Source organism: Arvicanthis niloticus, chromosome 8 (genome assembly GCF_011762505.2).
Source record: "Arvicanthis niloticus isolate mArvNil1 chromosome 8, mArvNil1.pat.X, whole genome shotgun sequence".
NCBI classification, from domain to species: domain Eukaryota; kingdom Metazoa; phylum Chordata; class Mammalia; order Rodentia; family Muridae; genus Arvicanthis; species Arvicanthis niloticus.
This window is the reverse complement of record NC_047665.1, coordinates 16,376,641-16,397,569: the sequence shown is the minus strand read 5'-3', so window position 1 is coordinate 16,397,569 and position 20,929 is coordinate 16,376,641. Positions and strand designations below refer to the sequence as shown.

Genomic DNA, 20,929 nt, shown 5'->3' with positions numbered 1-20,929 from the left:
TACTGGTGTCACTGTGAGATCTGGTCTCATCACCACTAGAGGCTGCCAGGACCTGGCCAAAGTCCTCAGGAACAATCAGAACCTGAGATACCTAAATGTTTCAGAGCATATTCTAGAAGACTCTGATGTCAAACTGCTGTGTGACACTATAAAACATCCCAACTTGCTTCTTGGTTATGATATTTTGTGCAGGAATAGAAAACCTAAGACATTAACCCTCAACATAATTTTTAATTGTTCAAAAATTCATACAGGATTGATTGGGTATTTTTTGTTTGGTTGTTTGTTTGTTTGTTTGGTTGGTTGGTTGGTTGACTGGTTTTCTATTTGGTTTTTCCAGACAGGGTTCTCTATGTATCCCTGGCTGTCTTGGAACTCACTCTTAGACCAGGCTAGCCTGCTGAGATAAAAGGTGTGCTCCACTACTGGACTGGTTTTTTACTTCTCTGTAAGGAGATACAATTTTTCAAAAATGTAGTCAATTCCCCAGGTTTTATGTCTTTCTTCAAAAACATCGACCTCCTCAAGGCATTGGATGCTGCATTTTGCACCTGAAGTAAGAAGGTAACAGGTTAAAATATTGTGAAAGATGTTGCAGGAGGTTTATTGACAATAATGCTGGACTGGGTATTAGGTCTATCTTGTACCTTACAGTTACAAAATGGTAATAATTGTGCTCAATTTATATCTGAGATAAAAGATTGTTTTAATTGGACAGAAAGGGGGAAATGTTGCAGAGAGCCCTGGCCTTTTATTTTGATGCTACTTCCACTTTCCCGTGAGGGGCTGCAGAAGAGGAGTGAATCAGTATACAGGTGACTTCTTGTGAACCTTCTGCCCACCTTAATTTGTAAAATAAAGGCTAGAGCTGGTGATTGGGCACTAGAAGGGGAGGTGGAGCAGAAAAGTTTGGGAGAGAGGGAAGGAGAAGGAAGGAGAGATGGTGGTAGACGTTTGTGACTCTAGCAGTCTCAGGTAGTTATTCATATCAAGGTATGTAATTGGATTAACAATTCTAATTGTGTGGGCATCTTGTGTGTTGAGTATTTGCTAATATATAAATCCAATGGATAATCTTTAAGCATTAAGAGTCTTCTTTCTACCAGGTACTGGAATTGTTATATCTACCACATGGGGGTGGCGGAGTTGGCCCAGGGGCCATGCTTAGAGCCATGGACTCCATAGGGCTGAGCAGTGGAGGCAGCAGCCATGCCAACGTCTCGTGGGTCCCGGGCTGGTGCCACTGGCCATCCGGCACCTCCATTAGTGCAGGAACTTAAGAGCGAGAACAAGGCCACCAGGCTGGGAGCTAGCTGGACCACCCACTTTTTCTAATACCTCCCACAACAGGTGGGCCCAATGTGGGGTACGAACCCATGACCCTGAGACTAAGAGTCTCATGTTCTACCGACTGAGCTAAGACCAGGGCTATCCACAACAGAAAGATATCTAGGGTGTTTCTAGAAACGCTCCTGAGGATTTTGTGGCTACAGTCCTTATTTCTTTTGTGTTGTGTCTGTGTGCATATGAATGCATTGACGTGAGTTTGACAGTCAGGAGATGATGCTTGGTGTCTTCTGTCTCACTCTCTGCTTTATCGATTGAGACAAGATCTCTTGCTGAACCCAGAGCTCATAACTGGCCAGCAAGCTTTGGAATCTCCCTGTGCTAAGGATGCTAAGATCACAGTCATGAGCAAGTAGGTCTGGCTTTGATGTGGGTGCTGGGGATACTAACTTGGGTCTTCATGCGTGCATAGCAGGCACTTCACCCTCTGCACTATCTTCCCAGCCCCTTCTAGCTTGTTTTTTTTTTGAGACATGGGTCTCATGTAAACTAAGCTGCCCTTGAATTCACTATATAAAAAGGATGACCTTGATCTTCTGGTCCTCCAACTCCAGCCTCCCTAGTGCCAGGGCTACAGTGATGTGGCAGATAAAAAGGTACACTAGAAAGGGAGACTAGTCCCTTTTCTAGGATAAAACAGTCTCCAATGAAATACTCTCTACTCTTACATTTTATAGACTTTAATTGCACATACCACTAATAGTTCTGTAACAACTCAACAATTAACTGTTATCCTTTCCTTATTTTTATTTAATTCTACTGTTTTAGACAGGCCTTTCTCCTTGGTCCAGACTCAGGCTGGCCTTGGATTTTCTTCCCTCTTGACTCAGCCACCTGAGTGCTAGGATTACAGTCGTGCCCACCATGCTTGATTTGCTGACTTCATTTATTTAATCTGAGCATAACTGGGGCCGGGAGATAGTTCAGCAACTAAAGCACTCCCTGCTCTCACACAAGATCCAAGTTTTCTCACAACTGCCTGTAACTCCAGAGCCTGGGGCTCTGATGTCTCTGGCCTCTATAGACATGAGCACATACCCATACAGACACATATACATGTAAACATGGTTAAAATAGTAAAAATAAATCTTTAAGAATAAACATAAGGAGTATAATGTCTACCCTATGATAAGGGTGCCTGCTGCCTGCCTGACAACCTGAGCACATGCACAGAATTGAGGGAGAGAACTGGCTTCCTGCAGGTTGTCCTGTGACCTGCACATGTCACACACATGCACACATATACATACATGCACACACTTATACACACATACACACACATACATACATACATACACACATATGCACATACACACATATACACATGCAACACACATATGCACATATACACACATATATACACACATACACCTATAGACATACACATGCTTACACACACTTTAACATACATATGTACACACATGCATATAAACATACACACATAATACACATATACACATACATACACACACATACAGAGGCACATATGCATGGACACATGTAGTGAAAAGGAACATTAACTTACCAAATAACCTTTTAAATTCAGCATCTGGAACATAAAATGGTGGGCCTAGGAAAAAGAAGTGTGATGAAGAATAATCTTCTTTTTCAATACGAATTCCAAAGACAAACAAATTCTTGGGGCTTACCTCTCAGCTTAGTTCAGAGATGTCATGGACACTTGTTCTATAAACCACTCAGGAATCCAGATAGGTGAGGATGAAGCATGCCTTTCTGGTTGTTTTGTTTTATTGTGGGATATGTGTGTGTGCATTTTAAAGATAGATTCTTGTGTAGCTCAGCTTGGCCTCGAACTCACTATATATGCAAGAATGACCTTAAACTTCTGATCCTTCCTGCCCTGCTGTCTCTTTCTCCTGAGTGTTGAAATTACAAGTAGGCACTGCTGTATCTGTTCTACGTCGTGCTGCAGATCATCTCAGAGATGGTCATGCCCGCTAGCCAAGCAGTCTACATCCCTGGTCCCCTGATTTGGCTCTTGTCTATCTCTCATCAAAGATCAGAGCAGAGCCATTGGCAGTTTCCTTTGGGGTGTCATTTGCCTTCTGAGACGCTAATTCTGGCCTTCTGTGTTCCTCCTCACTACCTTCTTCCCACTCAGGTGTGGGATGGATGGGGACTTGAAGCATCATTGTTATTCTTTAAGTGGGGACAACCCCACCACACAAAAAGCCAAAGCCCTGCTTCCCGTGGCGCCTGCCTTCCCTGGGCCTCCTGCTCACCAGCAGAACATAAGTGAGCCAAGCAGGGCTCCCTTCTGCCTCCACTACCTTCTCTTTCCTTCTGCCTGTAGTAGAGACACTAAAGTCTCATCTTCTCATGAGGTTTTTAGATCTGGGGTTTTCAAAGAAAACAACAGCAAAAGCTTACCACACATAAATAGTAATTAAATGGGGGCATTGCTTTTTAAAAGCTCAATTAAAAACCAAACAATGTCAGACATGCTGGCTCAAAGCTGTAATCTCAACACATAGGGAATCGAGATAGCAGGCTTCGAGAACCAGCTTGGGCTACATTGGCAGTTTCCTTTGCAAACAAAACCCAAGGAACCAGGTGTGATTCCAGCACTCACCAAGTGGAGGAGGGAGGAGAGTTTGGAGCCTCAAAACATGCCAACTAACCAAACAACCTTCTCCCCCAAACAAGAAATCAAGGAGTCTTACAAAGTAAAAGTCTGATTATTTGACTTTAACTCCTTCATGAAAATATGAGTCTGTCCAAGGAAAATACTAAGCTTCAATGTGCAGGCTGGGCTGTGTGTCTGTGGGAGAGCATTTGCCTAGCACCTCGAAAGCCCTGGGGTCTAACATGCTTGCTGCAAAAGCTTCCTCCCAAAGCAACAAGATGAAGATATCCTTTCTAGACATTCAAGACAAAAGAGTCAGGCCAGGGATGAGGCTCAATGATTGCCCAGCAGGCACCATGCTCTGGGCTTGGTCCCTACCAATGCCAAATACTACACAAGACAAAATCTAAGAGGATGGTAGCAGCATACAGTAGACAAAATGTTAGCAGTACACAAAAAGGTTAGCTAGGTGTGGTGGCCTGTGTCATAGTCCAGGCACTTGGAAGACTGCAGCGCAAAGATTTTGAGTTTGAAGCTAGCCTAGGCTACTGTAAGCTCCAGACCAGGCGGAGCTTTAGAGTGAGACCTTGCCTCAAAACCAAAACCAACCCATACTAGTTTAGACATTTTCCTACAACCCCATAGTTCCTCATGCTTCTTCCTTGCTTGTCTGAATTCCCATGGGGATGTATTTGAGTGAGTACCACATGTAGCTCCACCTCTGGGGGCAGCATGGCCACCCAACACCCACAGCAGGCCAACCATGTTTCTTTCTCTTAATCTAGGGCTCGTGAGCTATCTCTTTACATTAGGATCGTCCATTTCTTCCTTCTATAGTTTGAACAATGACTGTCGAATAAAACATGAAAGGGGTATAAGAAAACATGGATGGTGTGGAAGAGCCCACTGTTCTCATTAGTCCAGAATTATCTTCATGCCTCCTGTGAGGTAAGTCAGGGAAAAGAATTCTTACATGTTCATAGAATCAAACCAGGGAAATTAGGCCAACAAAAACAACTGTTACGGGCTGGAGAGATGGCTCAGTGGTTAAGAGCACTGATTGCTCTTCCAGAGGTCCTGAGTTCAATTGTCAGCAACCACATGGTGGTTCACAATAAGATTCCATCTGTAAACGGGGTCTGCCTTCTTCTGGTGTGTCTGAAGACAGCAACAGTGTATGCATATACATAAAATAAATAGATAAATCTTTTAAAAAAACAAAAACAAACAAACAAACAAACAAAAAACAACTGTTACCTGCGTGTTTTGTTGGATCATAAGACAAGACAGCCACGAGGTATTGAAACTCTTTTCTCAGTAGGGACAGTATTAAATCTGCATAGCTAGAAAAAGCACACACAAAAAAGTTTGTTTCATTTCTCTATAGAGATGAGGCTGGAGGGGACAAGAGATGATAAAGGAAGCCAGCATTTACTATCAACTCTACATAAAAGTCATCACTAATCATATAAACCTGTGTGGTGATTTGAATGAAAATGGTCCCCAGAGGCTCATACACTTGAACAGTGGTCCCCAGTTGGTGGAATTATTTGGGAGGTGTGGCCTTGTTGTAGGAGATATGTCTCTGGGGTGGGCTTTGAGGTTACAGAAGCCCGTGGCAGGCCCAGCTAGGCCCAGTCTTGCTCCTTCTCTGCTTCCTGCCTGCAGGTTAGGACGTAAGCTTCTAGCTACTGTTCCAGGACTGTGGCCGTCTACCAGCTGCCCTGCCCTGCCCTGCCCTGCCCTGCCCTGCCCTGCCCTGCCCTGCCCTGCCCTGCCCTGCCCTGCCCTGCCCTGCCCTGCCATAATGGTCATAGACTAACCCTCTGAAACTGCAAGCTTTCTTTGATAATCCACTTTGGTCATGGTGTCTCTTCATAGCAACAGAACAGTAACTAAGACCTGGTTCTTGTTGCTCCCTGCCCAGGTTGGCTTCAAATTCCCTATGGAGCCAAGGAAGACCTTGGATTTCTGGTCCCCTCCCCCCTTACTAAGTATTGGGATTACAGACATGGAATACCACACCAAGTTTATGGTGTGCTGTGGTTGGAACCAAGGGCTTGGTGCATGTTAAGCAGTGTTTTTCTTTCTTTCATCTTTTTGAGATATTATTTATTTTAAAATAAATAAAGTACAGTGTATTACCTATATAGATGTCTGTGTACCACCACATACACACCATCATTCAGGAGTCCTTGTTTTAGCCATTCATTATTTTAATTATGTATGAGTGTGTGTCTGAGGTTTGGAGAAGTGTATACATGCAGGTGAGTGCTGGTGTCCAGGGAGGCCAGAGGCTCTATCCCCCTAGAGTTGGAGCTACAGGCAATTGTGAGCCTTCCGACATGGATGCTGGGAAGTAAACTTAAGTCCCCTGGAAAAGCAGTATGTGCTCGTAATTGCTCAGCCACATCTCCAGCCAGGTCACCCTGGGCTACATAATGAATTTGAGGATAGCCTTGGTTACCACAAGAAAGAAAGAAAAAGTACTCTTTTGAGCAGAATCTTTCACTTTTTAACTTTCTGATACCCCTACCCTCAATGTACTCTATAGCCCAGGATGACCAGGAACTCACTATGTAGCCTAGGCTGGCTTCAGATTGACAGCAATCCTCCCGCCTGAGCCTCTCAAGTGCTGGGAGTGCAGGCATAGGACACCACAGCTGGTGTGACCCTTGCTCTTACGAAGAGACAAGAAGAAGCACATCCTTAGGATGATCAGATTGGCTCAGTCTTATCTCCTGGCACTGACAGACATCAATCCTCTTGGAATGTGGACTTTCAATCAATCTTAAAAACAATCCAGAAAGTGGGGCAGGAGAGATGGCTTGGTGAGAGCACACACAACTCTTGCAGAGGACCAGAGCTCAGCTCCTAGCATCTACATTAGGTGGCTCATAACCACCTGTATGTTCATATCCAGGGTATCCAATGCCTCCTGGTCTCCATGGGCATCCACCATGTTTGCACGTGCGCGTGCACACACACACACACACACACACACACACACACACACACACGGGTGGGGGGGGCAAGGAGGGTAGAGCAGGGGAATAGAAGGATCTAGACTCTCTGACCAATCAGAGCTTGATTCTCCAAGTAAACCTCTACCCTCTACTTGGGTGTCACTGCCTGGTCAGCCATAAACCAAGTGGGTCAGTGTCCACTAGGCTGTCCTTCACAGCTAAGGATAGAGGAGCAAATGCAGGAAGCAGTGCATTTGCCTTGCTTGATGTACAGCTTGGTGTTCCTCCTTCAGTCACAGTATTTACGGAGCTTACCTGCCCTAAATATGTGTCAGGTCCAATACCGAGGAACAGCTGGGCCCAATGGACCTGCCTTCCCTTTGGTCTCCATCTTGCTCTCTCCTTGCCATCCTGTGGCTTTTTATTGAGCAAACCAAAACCCCTGGAGGGACTAACCCCAAAGAAACAGAGGAACCTGCTGGAGGGGGCTCAGGCTATACCCACAAACTTAAAATGTTTTGCACAACTGAATGTGGTCCATGAATACAGTGTGTTAGGAAGACAGAAGGGGTTTCAGTGATGTTTTTGAGCTGATAAAAGGATGCTGATATCATGTGGAAATGCACAGCATGCACAGGAAAATCGGTGTGGGCTTTGGAAGGAGGAGCAGAGCAACATGCTATATATACTTCATGGCAAAACCACGCCCCCTGCACGACAGGACTTCATAAACAGCTGTTGAAAGCTGAATGTAAAGGATCAGGACTCAAGTGACGGTTCAGGAGCAAGCACCGCAGAGAAAAGTCCAGAAGATGAAGGAGGGTGGGGTGGAACACAGATAGAAAAATGAGCGGAGGAGAGAGAGATTATCACTGAAGGAAAGAAAAAGACGGATATTTCTGGTGTGGAGTCTTCTAATTTTCAAAGATTGGGTTTGGCAAGAAGCTTTACTTATGAAGCAATTATTTTTTAAATTAAAAAAAAAATCGATGTCACTGAGCTGGACCCTGAACATTGGCCATGTGTGAAAAGCCTGGCTCTGTGTAATGAGTAATTCAGTATCCAACTTGCCAAATTCAAGGAAACACACGTTACCAGTATTATTTGCACAGGAAAAGGGGATTGCGTTTCCCTCACAGGCTTTCCTAATTTTACTTTCTAGTGAGGCTAGTTATAATTATGATCACCCAAAGTATCAATAAGTACTTTGGTAATGACAGCCAGTAGTTTATAGTTCTCAATTTCATTGTTCCCATCTATCTTATCTATCTATCCATCCATCCAGTATCTATCATCTATCAATCATCTATCATCCATCCATCATCTATCTATCTATCTATCTATCTATCTATCTATCTATCTATCTATACCTATTTATCTATCATCTATGTCTATCATCTATTTATTATCTATTTATCTATCTACTAATCATCTATCAATCATCTATATCTATCTATCTATCTATCTATCTATCCATCTATCCATCCATCGACATAGTTTCATGGGCTTATTATGAGGCCCAGGTTCGCCTCAAACTCCCAATCCTTATGCCTCAGCCTCCCCAGTGCTGGGATCACCAGTGTGCACGGCCACACGTGGCTTGCATATTTCTTTGTCTTGCCACAGCAGCTCTTGGAGACTATTTAACATGAAGCTCTGAGCAAACTCCGCGGGTACTGTCAGGTACTGGCTGCCTAACTGGGACGTATCTCTTTGACTTTAAATTTCTCATATGAAAATTGGAATCATACACGGCACCTATGTCATAGGGGTGTCATGCTAATTATATGAGCTATCACACACACAATATTTCTAACAATGTCCAGCACAGGACAAGAGTCCACTGGTGTTAGCAGCAGGTAGGTGCTGAAATAGTCTTGGGTTGCAGAGGAGTAAACTGAGGCCTAGAGAAACACAGTACTTTGGTCAAAGCTTGCAAAGTGACTGAGCCACTGGCTTCATACATACTTTGCTTTACTCAGACTCAGCTCAACACAAAGGAAACCAAGTCAACTGAAGAAACCAACTTACCGATCACGATCGCCTGGATTGATAGCCACCAATGCTCCTCTATCCCAAACCCTGTCAAACTTGCCAATGTGTGCTCTGCTCAAAAGAGAGGAGAAAGGTTGTTACATTTTATCTGAAAGAGATCAAATTTCAAACATGATGTCTGGGGTTCTCCGAGGGGCATACTGGGACATCACCCATCACCAAGGTCTCAGTATCTCATGGCGGCTTTTCACTATAGACATTAGAGGGGTGTACTTGTGGGACTGTCCACCTCCTAACTTCCACAGCATTCTGTTTTGCTTTGATTTGGAAAGAGGAGGGAGGAGGCAGTGACTGACAGCTCTGTTCTCAGCCCCTGGCTCAGGCATCAGGCTCTGTCAGGTACCATCCTACCTCCAGTACCTTGTAATTGGCTTTCTCATAGGCTCAGGTGCCAGGTGGAAAACAGTCTTCCTTCCCTACCTTCACCCTACCTGCTCTGCATCACAGTAATGAGTTTGTTTGTTTGTTTGTTTGTTTGTTTTTTGAGACAGGGTTTCTCTGTGTAGCCCTGGCTGTCCTGGAACTCACTCTGTAGACCAGGTTGGCCTCAAACTCAGAAATCTGCCTGCCTCTGCCTCCCAAGTGCTGGGATTAAAGGCATGCGCCACCACTGCCCTGGGCACAATAATGATTTTGAAAGTCTGGGACCTATCCCCACGAAGCAGAAAGACAAGGCTTTGGTAAGAGCAGCTGCAGGATAGTTCTTGAAGCTGCAGAAGTGCAGAGTGAGCAGTGAACAGATCTACAGTCATCACTGCCCAGCAGGGCCCACCTTCATTACTATTACTGTCGTCGTCGTCGTCATCATCGTCCTCTTCCTCCTCTTCTTTCTCCTCTTCCTCTCCCTTCTCCTCCTCCTCCTTCTCCCCCTCCCCCTCCTTCTCCTTCCTCATCATTTGTAGTGAAAATTTCTGTTTCTTTAAAAATACAGAAATATCATATATTTTCTTTTTAATCCCAGATGTAGGGCTGCTTCAGATTGTCCACAGCAGCTGACAATGATGTGCCTCCTGCTGTAGCAGGGGTGTGGCTTTACCAGCTGCAGATAGTTTCTGAGAGTATATGATGTTTGGAATTCCGGGAATGTGTCAGAGATATATAAATGCTAGGCCCCAGGAGCGTGGGTTGTTGGTTGTTGGTGGGTTGTTGTTGATTGCTGTTTGTCAAGAAGTTATGCACAAAGAGATGAGGAGAAGAAATTAAATATCCTTACTTTGAAGATTAAACTTGCCCCAAGGAACTGGATGCCCCAATTAGCAGAAAAGTAAGGATGAAGCTGCCCCCTTTCCCCTCTGTCCTTCTCTCCTACCTAGTTTTAGGGGGTTGAAAGGAGGGGTGGAGAAGGGCAACAGAAAAAAGAACCCAAAAGGTAGCCAAAAGTCCAGCTACAATTATTACTATTACTATTATTATAATTATTATTAGTGTATGTGTATGTGTGTGCAGGCACATGCATACTAAGATGCGCATGTGGAGGTCAGAGAACAACTTTCAGGAGTTAGCTTTTTCCTCCCACTGTGGGTTTTGAGGACTGAACTCAGGTCCTCAGGCCTGCATGACAGGCACCTTACCCTCTGAGCCATCTTGCTGGACCAAAGTCCACTTTTTTTTTTTTTTTTTAAATTGCCCTGGCTAGCCTGGAACTTTATATCTAGACCAGTCTGGCCTCTAACTCAGAGATCTGCCTGTTTCAAGTGCTGCATTAAAGACGTGCCATAGCTCCCTTTTAAATGACCAAATGGATGGTTCAGTGTGTGAGCGCTGACCACTAAGCAAAGGGCCATGAGTGTAGGCATAATGTTATTATACACTATAAAGATTATCCTTGTATTATTCAAATGCTGATTTCTGTGCTCCATGTCCAGCTTCAATCCAGACACAGCACTGTAATGCTTATTCTAAGTATCTCCTGACAGGATGTTGTGTAAACATTGCTCCCCATTCATTCTCTGATTTGTCAATAAAAGCCTATCAGCCAATAGCTGAGCAGAGGAGAGAAGAGTTGGACTTTTGAGGGGAGGGGAGGAACAGAGAGAGGATTCACCATGAAGAAAGGGTCCAGGAGCTAGCACGGGAATGCACCCGGAGCAGAGAGAGCCAGATTTAAAATGCAAGTATCTCGGGGATTTTGGCTGGGAAGTAACCAGATTAGTTTAGAGGATTAGAATAGATTAATTAATGCTCACATATTGTGCCATAAAATTTGATTAAATAAATCACATAGTCGCTGTCTCGTTTATCTCTGAGCTAAGCAGAATAAAGAAAAACCTGTCACTTTTAAATTTTCTCTAACATGTGAATTCAGAGAGCCAGAACCTATGTAAAAGCAAGCCATGTAACCCCAGTGCTCCTAGTGAGCTGGGAGGTAGAGACAGGACCCAGAATTCTGAAGCCCTGTTTGAGTACAAAGTGGCCATGAAACTCTGTCTCAAACAGGGTAGAAGCCAAGAACTGGCATCTAAGGTTGTCCTCTGACCGCCACTCATGTGCCATAGCATGCACACACTCAAACATATACTCTCATGCAAACTCAGTTACATACACTCACATGCACAGCAGTGCAGACTGAGCACCCAGCCACACAGACACACAAGCTAACATTCACACATATTCACTCTTACATACTCACACGCTGACATTTACATACACACACTGATTCACTCTCACATGCTCACGTACTCACACACAATGGTGCAAAGGAATCACCCGGTCACACTCATACTCACCCACACACTCACATGACAGTGCAGACTCATAGAGCACTCAGTCCTACCTGGGAAGATCGAAAATGCTGCAGCAGTATAAGGAGATGTTCCCTGCACAACTCTGGAATGAAACAGCACAGGACAGTTAATTACTTAATTGGGACATCTTTAAGCAACCACGGAAAGGGAACAGGACTCAGACAAAGCCCAGGAGGTAGATGGGGAACACACATCGAACACAGAAACTTGATTAGGATTTAACTGGACCTTAGGGTTTCTTTAAAACCTGGATGGAGGCCAGCCCAATGGCTCAGAGGGTAAGGTGCTTGTAGCCAAGCCAGGCACCCTGGGTTTAATCCCTGGGCCTACATGGCGGAAGGAGAGAATGGACTACCACAAGCTGACCTCTGACCTCCACATGTGCAACACAGTATATGTGCACAGATATACATTCTACCATCTGTAAATCTATGTACAATAACAATGTAGCTATTATCTATCATCTATATGCTTAGCTCCAGTTCTATCATTTATCTTTAATATCTATCTATCTATCTATCTACCATCTTTTGTTTTGAGACAAATCTCACTGTGTAGCCTAGATTAGCATGAAAATCACAATCCTCTTGCCTCCACTTGGCAGTGCTGAGCTGTGTGTGAGGTGTAGCTGACCTGTGGTAGAGCGGCAGTGTGAGAGGTGTAGCTGACCTGTGGTAGAGAGCGCCCATCTGACACCTGTTTAACATTCTCATCTACTCATGATAAAAAAAAAAAAAAAAAAAAAAAAAAAAAAAAAAAAAAAAAACAGTCTTTGGTGAGGCATAGAAATAGTTACTGGAATCAATGCAAACCTTAAATACTTTGGCACCGGCAATTTCAGCTAGTGGTTCTTCTGTGTATGAAAGATTCTGTTCTGCGAAAAATTCCCGAATCCCAATTTCACTGATTTCTACACCAACTACAGTGTGGGCCCGGTCTGCAAACCTGCAGAAAACCATATTTACAACAAAATAAAAACCACAATAAACAGACATGTTCCCCCTGGCTGGAAATAAAACTCAGTATCAGAGTCTCTGCTATGCCTAAGGCCTCGTGTTGGAAATTTATCAACACAGAAGGAAGATGAAATAACAAAAGAAAAGAAATCCATTTGTTTATCTTAATTTTAGGGAATCCATATTTTTTGCAGGCATTCATATAAATGTGTTCGACTAGAGGGATGCTTTTCAATCCCTCCAAATCAACATTGGCTATTGATTAATTTTCTGTGATGATGGATATGGCTATCACTGTCCTTGAGAAGACAGAGCCATGGGCCACACTGGCTACCAAGCATGTGTATGTAGCCAGTCCCATAGAGATAATTTAACATTTTTATTTGGCGTATTTTTAAATAGCCAAGTCAGGCAAGATGTCACCACCAGCTGCAGTACTGAGGACGTTGAAGACCTTACAATTGAGGCCATACTGGACTATACGGCAAGACTGTTTCAAAATTGAAAAACTATAATTAGATTAATTTTTAAACACTGTTACACAGGGCTGTTAGTTGCCCCACTTGAAAGCTTGAAGCATTGTGTGCTTTTTGGCAGTAGTCTTACAATTTCCACTTACTAACAATAAACATGATTGGAAAAAGGAATCTTATTACCATATACAAATAGCTAAGACTTTACTAATAAGCCCTGTAGTTATACAGTTCACATTTTGAGGATCTTATGGTCGAAAGAAAACAGGAGAGCAGGTGCACAGATACTGAGACATACAAGTGAGTTTATATCAAATCACACAGAAACTAGTCAGCTTTGCTGTAATGAGGTATGAGCCCAGCCAAACATTACTGCATTACGCAAAAGCATGCACAGAAGTCACGAGGCTGATGGGAAAGTGACACTTAGGAATCAATATGAAAACCTTTGGGAGCTGGGCATGGGGCAGAGGCACTTGGGAAGTGGAGGCTAGAGGGTCAGGAGTTCAAGGTCAGCAACAGCGATATAATAGGTTTGGGACTCGCTTGGGCTGCCCGAGACTCTGTCTCAAAGACCCACAAAAGGGGCCAGGGAAATATCACAGTGGATAAGGGCACGTGCTGCCCTGGAAGTCTCAGCACCTGTATCAGGTGGCTCCCAATGGCCTGTAGCTCCAGCTCCAGAGGGTCTGATGCCTCTTCTGACCTGTGCTCATGTGACACACCCACCAACATGTACTTAAAATAAATCTTTAAAACACATATCAAGACCAAATGCTAGGAATGAGGCAAGGGCTTAACGGGTTCTTTACCGAGCTCACAGCAGAAGCATGAGGATCTGAGTTCAGATCCCCAGCATCCACAGCGAAAGCTACATGGCAGCCATGTCTGCAAGGCCAGTAGTGCTGAGAGACAAGAGGACCCTGGCATGTCAGGAGAATCCAGGTTCAGTGGCGATCTTCTCTTAAAAAAATAAGGATAGATCAATAAAGGAAGATGCCTTGTGTGGACTTTCGGATCATACATGTGCATCTGCACATACAAGTGCATATCATATACACATGTATGACACACACACATGGTGTCAGAAGGTGGGTGTCGGAGAATGTTCTGTTGGAATTGCTGTGGGGTACTAGGATGAGGAAAACCAAACATGAAGTTTCTAACACCATGTGCAGAGGGTCAAAGGCTGGGCCTGGGGTACCCTGGGGTAGTGAGGCACTGTCTAGAGCACACGTGCATTTAGTCTATCAATATGCAGCTTAACTCATCTTGACAGAGTTTGCTTTCTACCTAAGGCCGTCTTCAGGTGAAATCCCAGGTGACAAAGGCGAGCATCACATGACGTTTCTTTCATCTGTTGACCGGGAGCAAGACAGACTGTGCCTATTATCTACCTATGCAAGAGTGCACACTCCCACTGTGGGAAGAACGTGGGCTGCGTATTGTTCTAAAGGAAACATACTAATAGCTGGGCTCTCAGATGCCCAGGGGATTTGTACTCTAGCATACAGAGACTATTTCTTTCATTTTCCATACATGTTGTTAGAGTTATAAAAGATAAGCCAAGAAGTTATCCAGGTTGACGAGATGTATTTATATTGCCCAGTCGACACATGCAGAGTCACCTAGACTACAAACAAGGCAAAAGGGAAACCCTAAGATAACTTTCATATTTCATTGTAACGCTTTTCCCATCTTCTCCTGGTTAGTTTATGAGCTCATATCCAATGCCTGTACATACATAGAGATCAGTTATGTAAGTAAAAATTACTCTAATACTACAGCTTGCATGCAATTACAGTAGTTTGAGTCTGGTTTTTTATTTCACTTTTTATTATTATTTTGCAGTTTAGGGGAATGAATCCTGAGCCTGTGGATATTAGGCAAGTACCCTCCCATTGAATTACATCCCCAAATCCTTGATTTTTTTGATACAAATGGATTGAGACCCCAAAAAACCCAATAACCACACCCAACTAGCTAGCTAGCTATATGGTTTAATTAACACTGCCTAAAAATCTCCACTCCAGTTCCAGAGTTACCATTTCTGTTCATAGAGTTGTTTTCTCATAGATTGCAAAGTCACTCTTCTGTCACTGTATTTGGTGAGAGTCCATTAAAACATATGTCTAATAGGAAATATAGTTCTGTTGTTGCTTTGAGACAGGGTTTCTCTGTATAACTGCCCTGGCTGTCCTGGAACTCACTTTGTAGACCAGGCTGGCCTCAGAACTCACAGAGATCTGCCTGCTTCTACATCCCTAGTTCTGGAATTAAAGGTGTGCTACCACACCTGGCCAGAGATATAAGGTTATAACAGCCATTTTAAAAAATGTTATTTGCTTATTTTAAATTTTTCTTTATGTGTCTCTGTGTATGTTGTGTTCTCAGAGGGCAAGCTTAGCTACAAGTTGAGACAGTGTGAGTTACAAAACTTTTACTCTATTAGAGAATAAAATCCAAATGCACGTGTGCCTTGTAGGTAGATCACTGTATTTACACAGGGGGGCAGAACTATTAGGGTAACTATTAGGGTAACTATTAGGGTAAGTCTATTCTGCATCCACTAATGTTTTCTATCAATCTTTTGTTCTCTCCTCTTAGTGAACATTTGCGTTTTTAACATTTCAGTTTTAAGTAACCATACATCTTGGAGGACGTGTAGGTGGCTATGCATTATCGTTGGCAGCAGCATTCTGTGTAAAGACAATCTCTAGGGTTGTGACTCAGGGTAGGAACGGTGCCTTGTCAGTTAGAGGGAGTTCTGTTTGTAGAGGACTGCTCATAAGAACCACCCTCCTTACCACTGGTTTTATAACAGTGGTTCACATAACAAAATCTCCTATTTGTTCATGGGAGGAAGGGAGAGCTGAGCTGAACTCTGGACTATAAACACTGCTCTGATAAAAGCGTGCACTATAGCTTGTGTTTTTCTGTTGCCTTCCATTTCAAACAGCCATAGCTACTAAAACTTCTCAGCCACTTATAAACATTACATCACATACAAAGCTCCAGGAGACATGTAAAGGGGGGTGATCGTCCCCATTTGGTTCCAAAGTAATTCACCTCCTAGTTGCCAAGATCACAGGTGTGCATACCACCCTTGTTTTAAGTAATGCTGGGAACTGAACTCAGGGCCACATGCATGCTGGGTAAGGGCTCTGCCAACTCTGCTGAATCCTCGGCCTCTCTGCCCTCTCCCCGAACAGTTTTTTCTTTTCTTTCTTTTTCTTCTCTTTTCTTTCTTTCTTTCTTTTTTTTTTTTTTTTTTTTTTTTTGCCTTTGAAACAAAATATAGAAAGACAAGGTCATTCCTGATTCAGTTTGTACACTTGTTGTTTATAAATGGTATTTCTAATTTTATAACTATCGCTGATTCTCCTAAAAATAAAGAGACTCTTATACTAAGAATGGGATTTTGTTGTTCTTTGTATGTTAGGTTACCTGGCTTTTTTGAGACAGTGTCTCCCCTAGTCCAGTAGCCCTTGAACTTACATGCAGCCAAGGCTGGTCTTGAACTCCTGATTCTCTTGCATCTTCCAAGCATTACTATTATGATGTATCCTGTCATACTTAACAGATCTTTTTAAAAAAAAAACAAACTATATGTATCATGTTAAATATTCATCCCAAGAATCACTCTGCAAAGACTAGTTGACTCTCACTTGTGCATACCATTTCATCTCAACAGCTTTTCCACAGAGGGGGAAAAACACTCTCAGTCCACTCTGGCCTTTAAGAAATGTATCCAAATGCTTCTTTAGTAGCCTGGGGAAGAAAACAAAGTCACCACAAATGCTTGCGTTGACTAGCCCAGATGCACAGCAGAGGGGAGAGTAGAATTCAGACACTCAGACCTCACGCATTACCTCACTATTCCCAACAATATAACAAGGGGTGATGTTAATTATTACAACCTCCAGGTTACACTCAAAGAAACAGGCTAGCTAAGTCACCTGCTTCATTACACAGCTACTTGGTATTACATATGACGAACAACCTGAATTTTCATGACTGGGAAATAAAAACTACTTATGTTACCTTGAAAAATATATTTGGAAAAGTCTATATTTATATTCTTAGTTTTGTAGTTGCATGAAAGTGATGTTAAGAAAGGGGGGTCTCAAAAAAAATAAATAAATAAAAAGGGGGGTCTCTAAATTTACATATTTTCAATATATCAGAGAATATTCTCTCAATAAACTTTCTTTAATTTTAATTGTGTGTGTATGTCTGTGTGTACACATATCATACATATGTATGATGTACCCATGTCAAAGTCCAAGTCTGGAGATCAGAAGACAACTTTCAAGAGTCAGTTCTCACTTTTCCTGATGTAGGGTTTAGGAATGGAACCCAGGGTGTTAGGGCTGGTGGCAAGTGCCTTCATCTGCTGAGGCAGCTTGCCAGAGCTCACCCTCACTTTAGAACATAAGGAGACATAAACTTACATGTTTCAGCATTTGCTGCATGTATAAGCACCTATGACCAACGTGAAGAAAGTGAGGGTGAGTTTTAAGAAGATGTATTTCATACATCTGTAAGTCAGATTATTATACACTGAGAGAAAATGCATGCCAGTAATGAAAGTATGATGTGCAATGGATGCTTCGTGATGCCCGAATGATATAAGATGACAGTGTGTGTCTGAAAATAAATCCAATAATATATTTGTATATTACTTTTATTTCAAAGTCAGTTTTTTCTTCTCTCTCTCTATCTCTCTCTCACACAAAGCACTGGCTTCAAACTCACTTATGTAGCTTCAACTTCTGATGCTTTTGCTTCCATCTCTCAAACACTGATATTACATGCACATGCCACTGTGCCCAGTTTTGTTCAGTGTTGCAGATCAAACCAAGAGCTTCCTGCATGCTAAGCGCTCTCTACCAACCGAGGCACACACCCATCAGAGTCAGTTTCTGATAAAGCATTTCTCTGCCAGAGACCAAACATGTCTTACTGATGGCCTTGCTCCTGATGGAATGAGATGTGACGGGTCACCCACTTGTCTTGCCACTCCTCCAGGGTTAGTACCCGGTTCTTTTGTACCTCCACATCAGGGTGCTCTTTCATATCAAGTGACATGGTATCATCCACGGTTTGTAGACAACTTTTGTCTCCAAGGTTGGTGTCTCCAGTGCCCAAGTGGAAAGATATCTGCAATGACGTCATTCAGGAACATTGTGATTCTGTTCATGAACTATACAAAACCCTCTACCTTGTGTAAGAGCTTTAAAAACATGTCAACATCAAAGACAAGAGTAGCATCACATGCCCCCAATACTTGGGAGACAGAGGCAAGAGGGTTATTACAAATTCCAGGGTGACGTGGTCTGAATAGTAGATAGGCATGGCAGCATGCCTTTAATCCCAGCAGTAGGAGGGTAGAGGCAAGAGGCTCTCTGTGAGTTCAAAGCCAGCCTGGTCTACATAGTTTGTTTCAGGCCTCTCAGGGCTACAGTGAGACCTTGAATCAAAAAAAAAACAAAACAAAACAAAACAACAAAACCAATGAAACAACAACAAATGGAAAATTTCATGTCAGTGAGTCTAGTACTAAGAACACCTCATTGTTATACATCAGGAAAGCTGCCTTCAGAGAACATCTACCCTATCAGCCTGCAGGGGTGACAAGGAGTAGAAACCCTGTTGTAAGAAGTTGACAAAAGGAGCCTGTGATTTAGCCTTTTCTGAACCAGAAATCTAATAGCTAATCCCCTGGTTTTATTCCTCCTCCTGTTTCTGGTAGTGATTCTGTTAAGGTGGGAGGGTCTGGCACTCTGTCCTGGCAATAGTCACTCATTGCTTGGCCCCATGGCAACCACTGATCACGACCCCATGATCAGAATTCAGCGTGTTAAACCCATGAACCCCTTTACTGGCAGTCCTTCGCTTTCTGTGTCTTCACCTGTCCGTCCGTCCTTCATTAATGGTTGATGCACTTTAAAAAAAATCCTGAAATTTGGTAGTGCTTCAGGAGGGAGAAAAAAAATAGACACATCAATTCAACATATTATCGCTACACTGTAAGTTTGTATTTTCAACTAACTGTCCCCTGGCTTTTGGAAGGGTACTAAAGATTGACCCTACGGGCTCACACATCCCAGACAAGTACCATGCTGTCCAGCTATCCTCCTGCCCTCATTTGCATGAGGACATGTACAAGAAGGGAACTGGGGGAGTAGGAACTTCATGCAATCGCAATTGCCAATTGGATATGCAAGTAGATGCCTGCCCTTCCAAAATTAAGGACAATATAATACTACAATTCTGGGGGCCGGAGAGATGGTTCATTGGTTAAGAGCACTTGTTGTTCTTGCAAAGAATACAGTGCAATTCCCAGAAACCACAAGGTGTCTCGTGGCTGTCTGTAACCCCAGTAGCAATGGATCCAATATGGGCAAGATATTTATTCACATAAAGTAAAATAAATTTTTAAAACAATCTAAAAAATTTTCCACAATTCCAACCTACCCTTTAAATCACTGGTGATCATATGATTTGGATCTGTGAAACAGCAAACATGTCACAAAGGCGGTAATGTAAGCAAATGTCCTTTTATTGTATGATTTAGCTTCTGTGCTTAGGATTAAAGGACACCCCCATCAAGTCTGGGAACAGAAATGCACTTCACAGCAAGTATATACTAACAAAAGGCTCCCTGCCCCCCTGCTCGTGTCAAGAGGCAGAGTCCAGAATTCTGAGCGGTCGGAGAAGTATGGGATTACTGTGGATACAGAAAAGCAAGAGAATTGCTCCTCTTCTTCCATCTCCGCTCTCTATCAGAAACTGTGATGCCAAAAGGTGCTCTCAAAAAGAAGTGCTCTTCTGAACACAGAAGATCTTTAGCCTGCCCAGCTCTATCTCACTGAAGCTGCGGCTGAGAGTGTCAGAAACACAATCATTTAGCTGTTGTAACAGCGCCTCAACGTGGTGCTCACTGTTCATTTCTGGAGAAATAAAATTCTAAACACAATACAAGTGCAAAGTACAAAGATGAGAACTAACAGATCCACAATAATTCCCACCAATAAACATTTACTTCCAATATGCTCATTGGTCTATGCTCTCCACACCTAAAAACCATCTTTTTCTGCTTAGGATTTTTTTTTTTTAAAAAAAAACAGAGGGTCTATCTAGAGCTCACTATGTAGTCCAAGCTGACCTCTAACTCGCTGTGATCTTCCTGCCTCAGCTTCCTTGTGCACAACAACGCTTGGCTTCTGCTTTAGTTTTATTTTTGAATTTCGTTAAACTGAAAAGTAACTTCACTTGAAGTTCACCAATCTCCAGGATGGCTCAGTATTTTACACTGGACTTGTGTCATCTGAAACACACAACTAACCAAGGGGCTACTTAATACATTGGACTCAAAGCATTTCTAGTCCGATCATTTATTCCCAGTTTTTGCTGCGGTTACCAGAACCCCTTTTCGGGGGAGACTCAAGTAACTGGGTCATCCGTGCTTTTCGGGCGCCCCATTCTGAAAAGCACTGTAACAGGCTCACACAGTCTTAGCAAACCACCACCTTTACCACCGGCTGGGAACTTACCTTGGTTGTGGTCAGCTGCTTGCCTCAGACCCTAACCTTTGGCTTTCCGGGAGCTATGCAAGGATGCACAGGCCCCGCCCCATGGGCGTAGGCCCTGCCCTATGTGTACAAATCCCGCCCCGGAAAAGATTATCGAGGCTCCCGGTCCTATAGGCCCTGAGCGGGGCGTGAGAACCCTGCCCAGGACACGCAGACTCCGCCTAGCTTGCAGACCACGCCCAGGACGCACAGGCCCTTCCCAG

At 43.3% G+C, this 20,929-nt stretch overlaps 2 protein-coding genes across 6 annotated transcripts in view; one reads left to right on the top strand and one right to left on the bottom strand.

The window, feature by feature from the left end:
- Positions 1–20,929, top strand: part of Kdm1b (lysine demethylase 1B) — a 72,995-nt gene that overhangs the window by 11,474 nt on the left and 40,592 nt on the right. The gene's annotated exons all lie outside the window — the stretch shown is intronic.
- On the bottom strand, positions 212–20,829 carry Tpmt (thiopurine S-methyltransferase). 3 transcript variants are annotated; one of them, XM_076939086.1, is made up of 10 exons: positions 19,609–19,636; positions 19,043–19,105; positions 18,095–18,291; positions 16,807–16,899; positions 12,512–12,644; positions 11,729–11,781; positions 8,932–9,006; positions 5,192–5,277; positions 2,873–2,917; positions 212–551 (listed from the first exon to the last, which is right to left on the bottom strand). In XM_076939086.1, exons 3-10 carry the CDS (start codon positions 18,217–18,219, stop codon positions 439–441), a joined length of 723 nt encoding a protein of 240 aa, XP_076795201.1. In that variant the 5' UTR covers positions 18,220–18,291; positions 19,043–19,105; positions 19,609–19,636; the 3' UTR covers positions 212–438. The 3 variants fall into 3 exon arrangements, with proteins under 3 accessions (XP_076795201.1, XP_034366972.1, XP_076795202.1); XM_034511081.2 differs by lacking the exons at positions 19,043–19,105; positions 19,609–19,636 and adding an exon at positions 20,688–20,829; XM_076939087.1 differs by lacking the exon at positions 19,043–19,105 and having other exon boundaries at positions 19,609–19,632.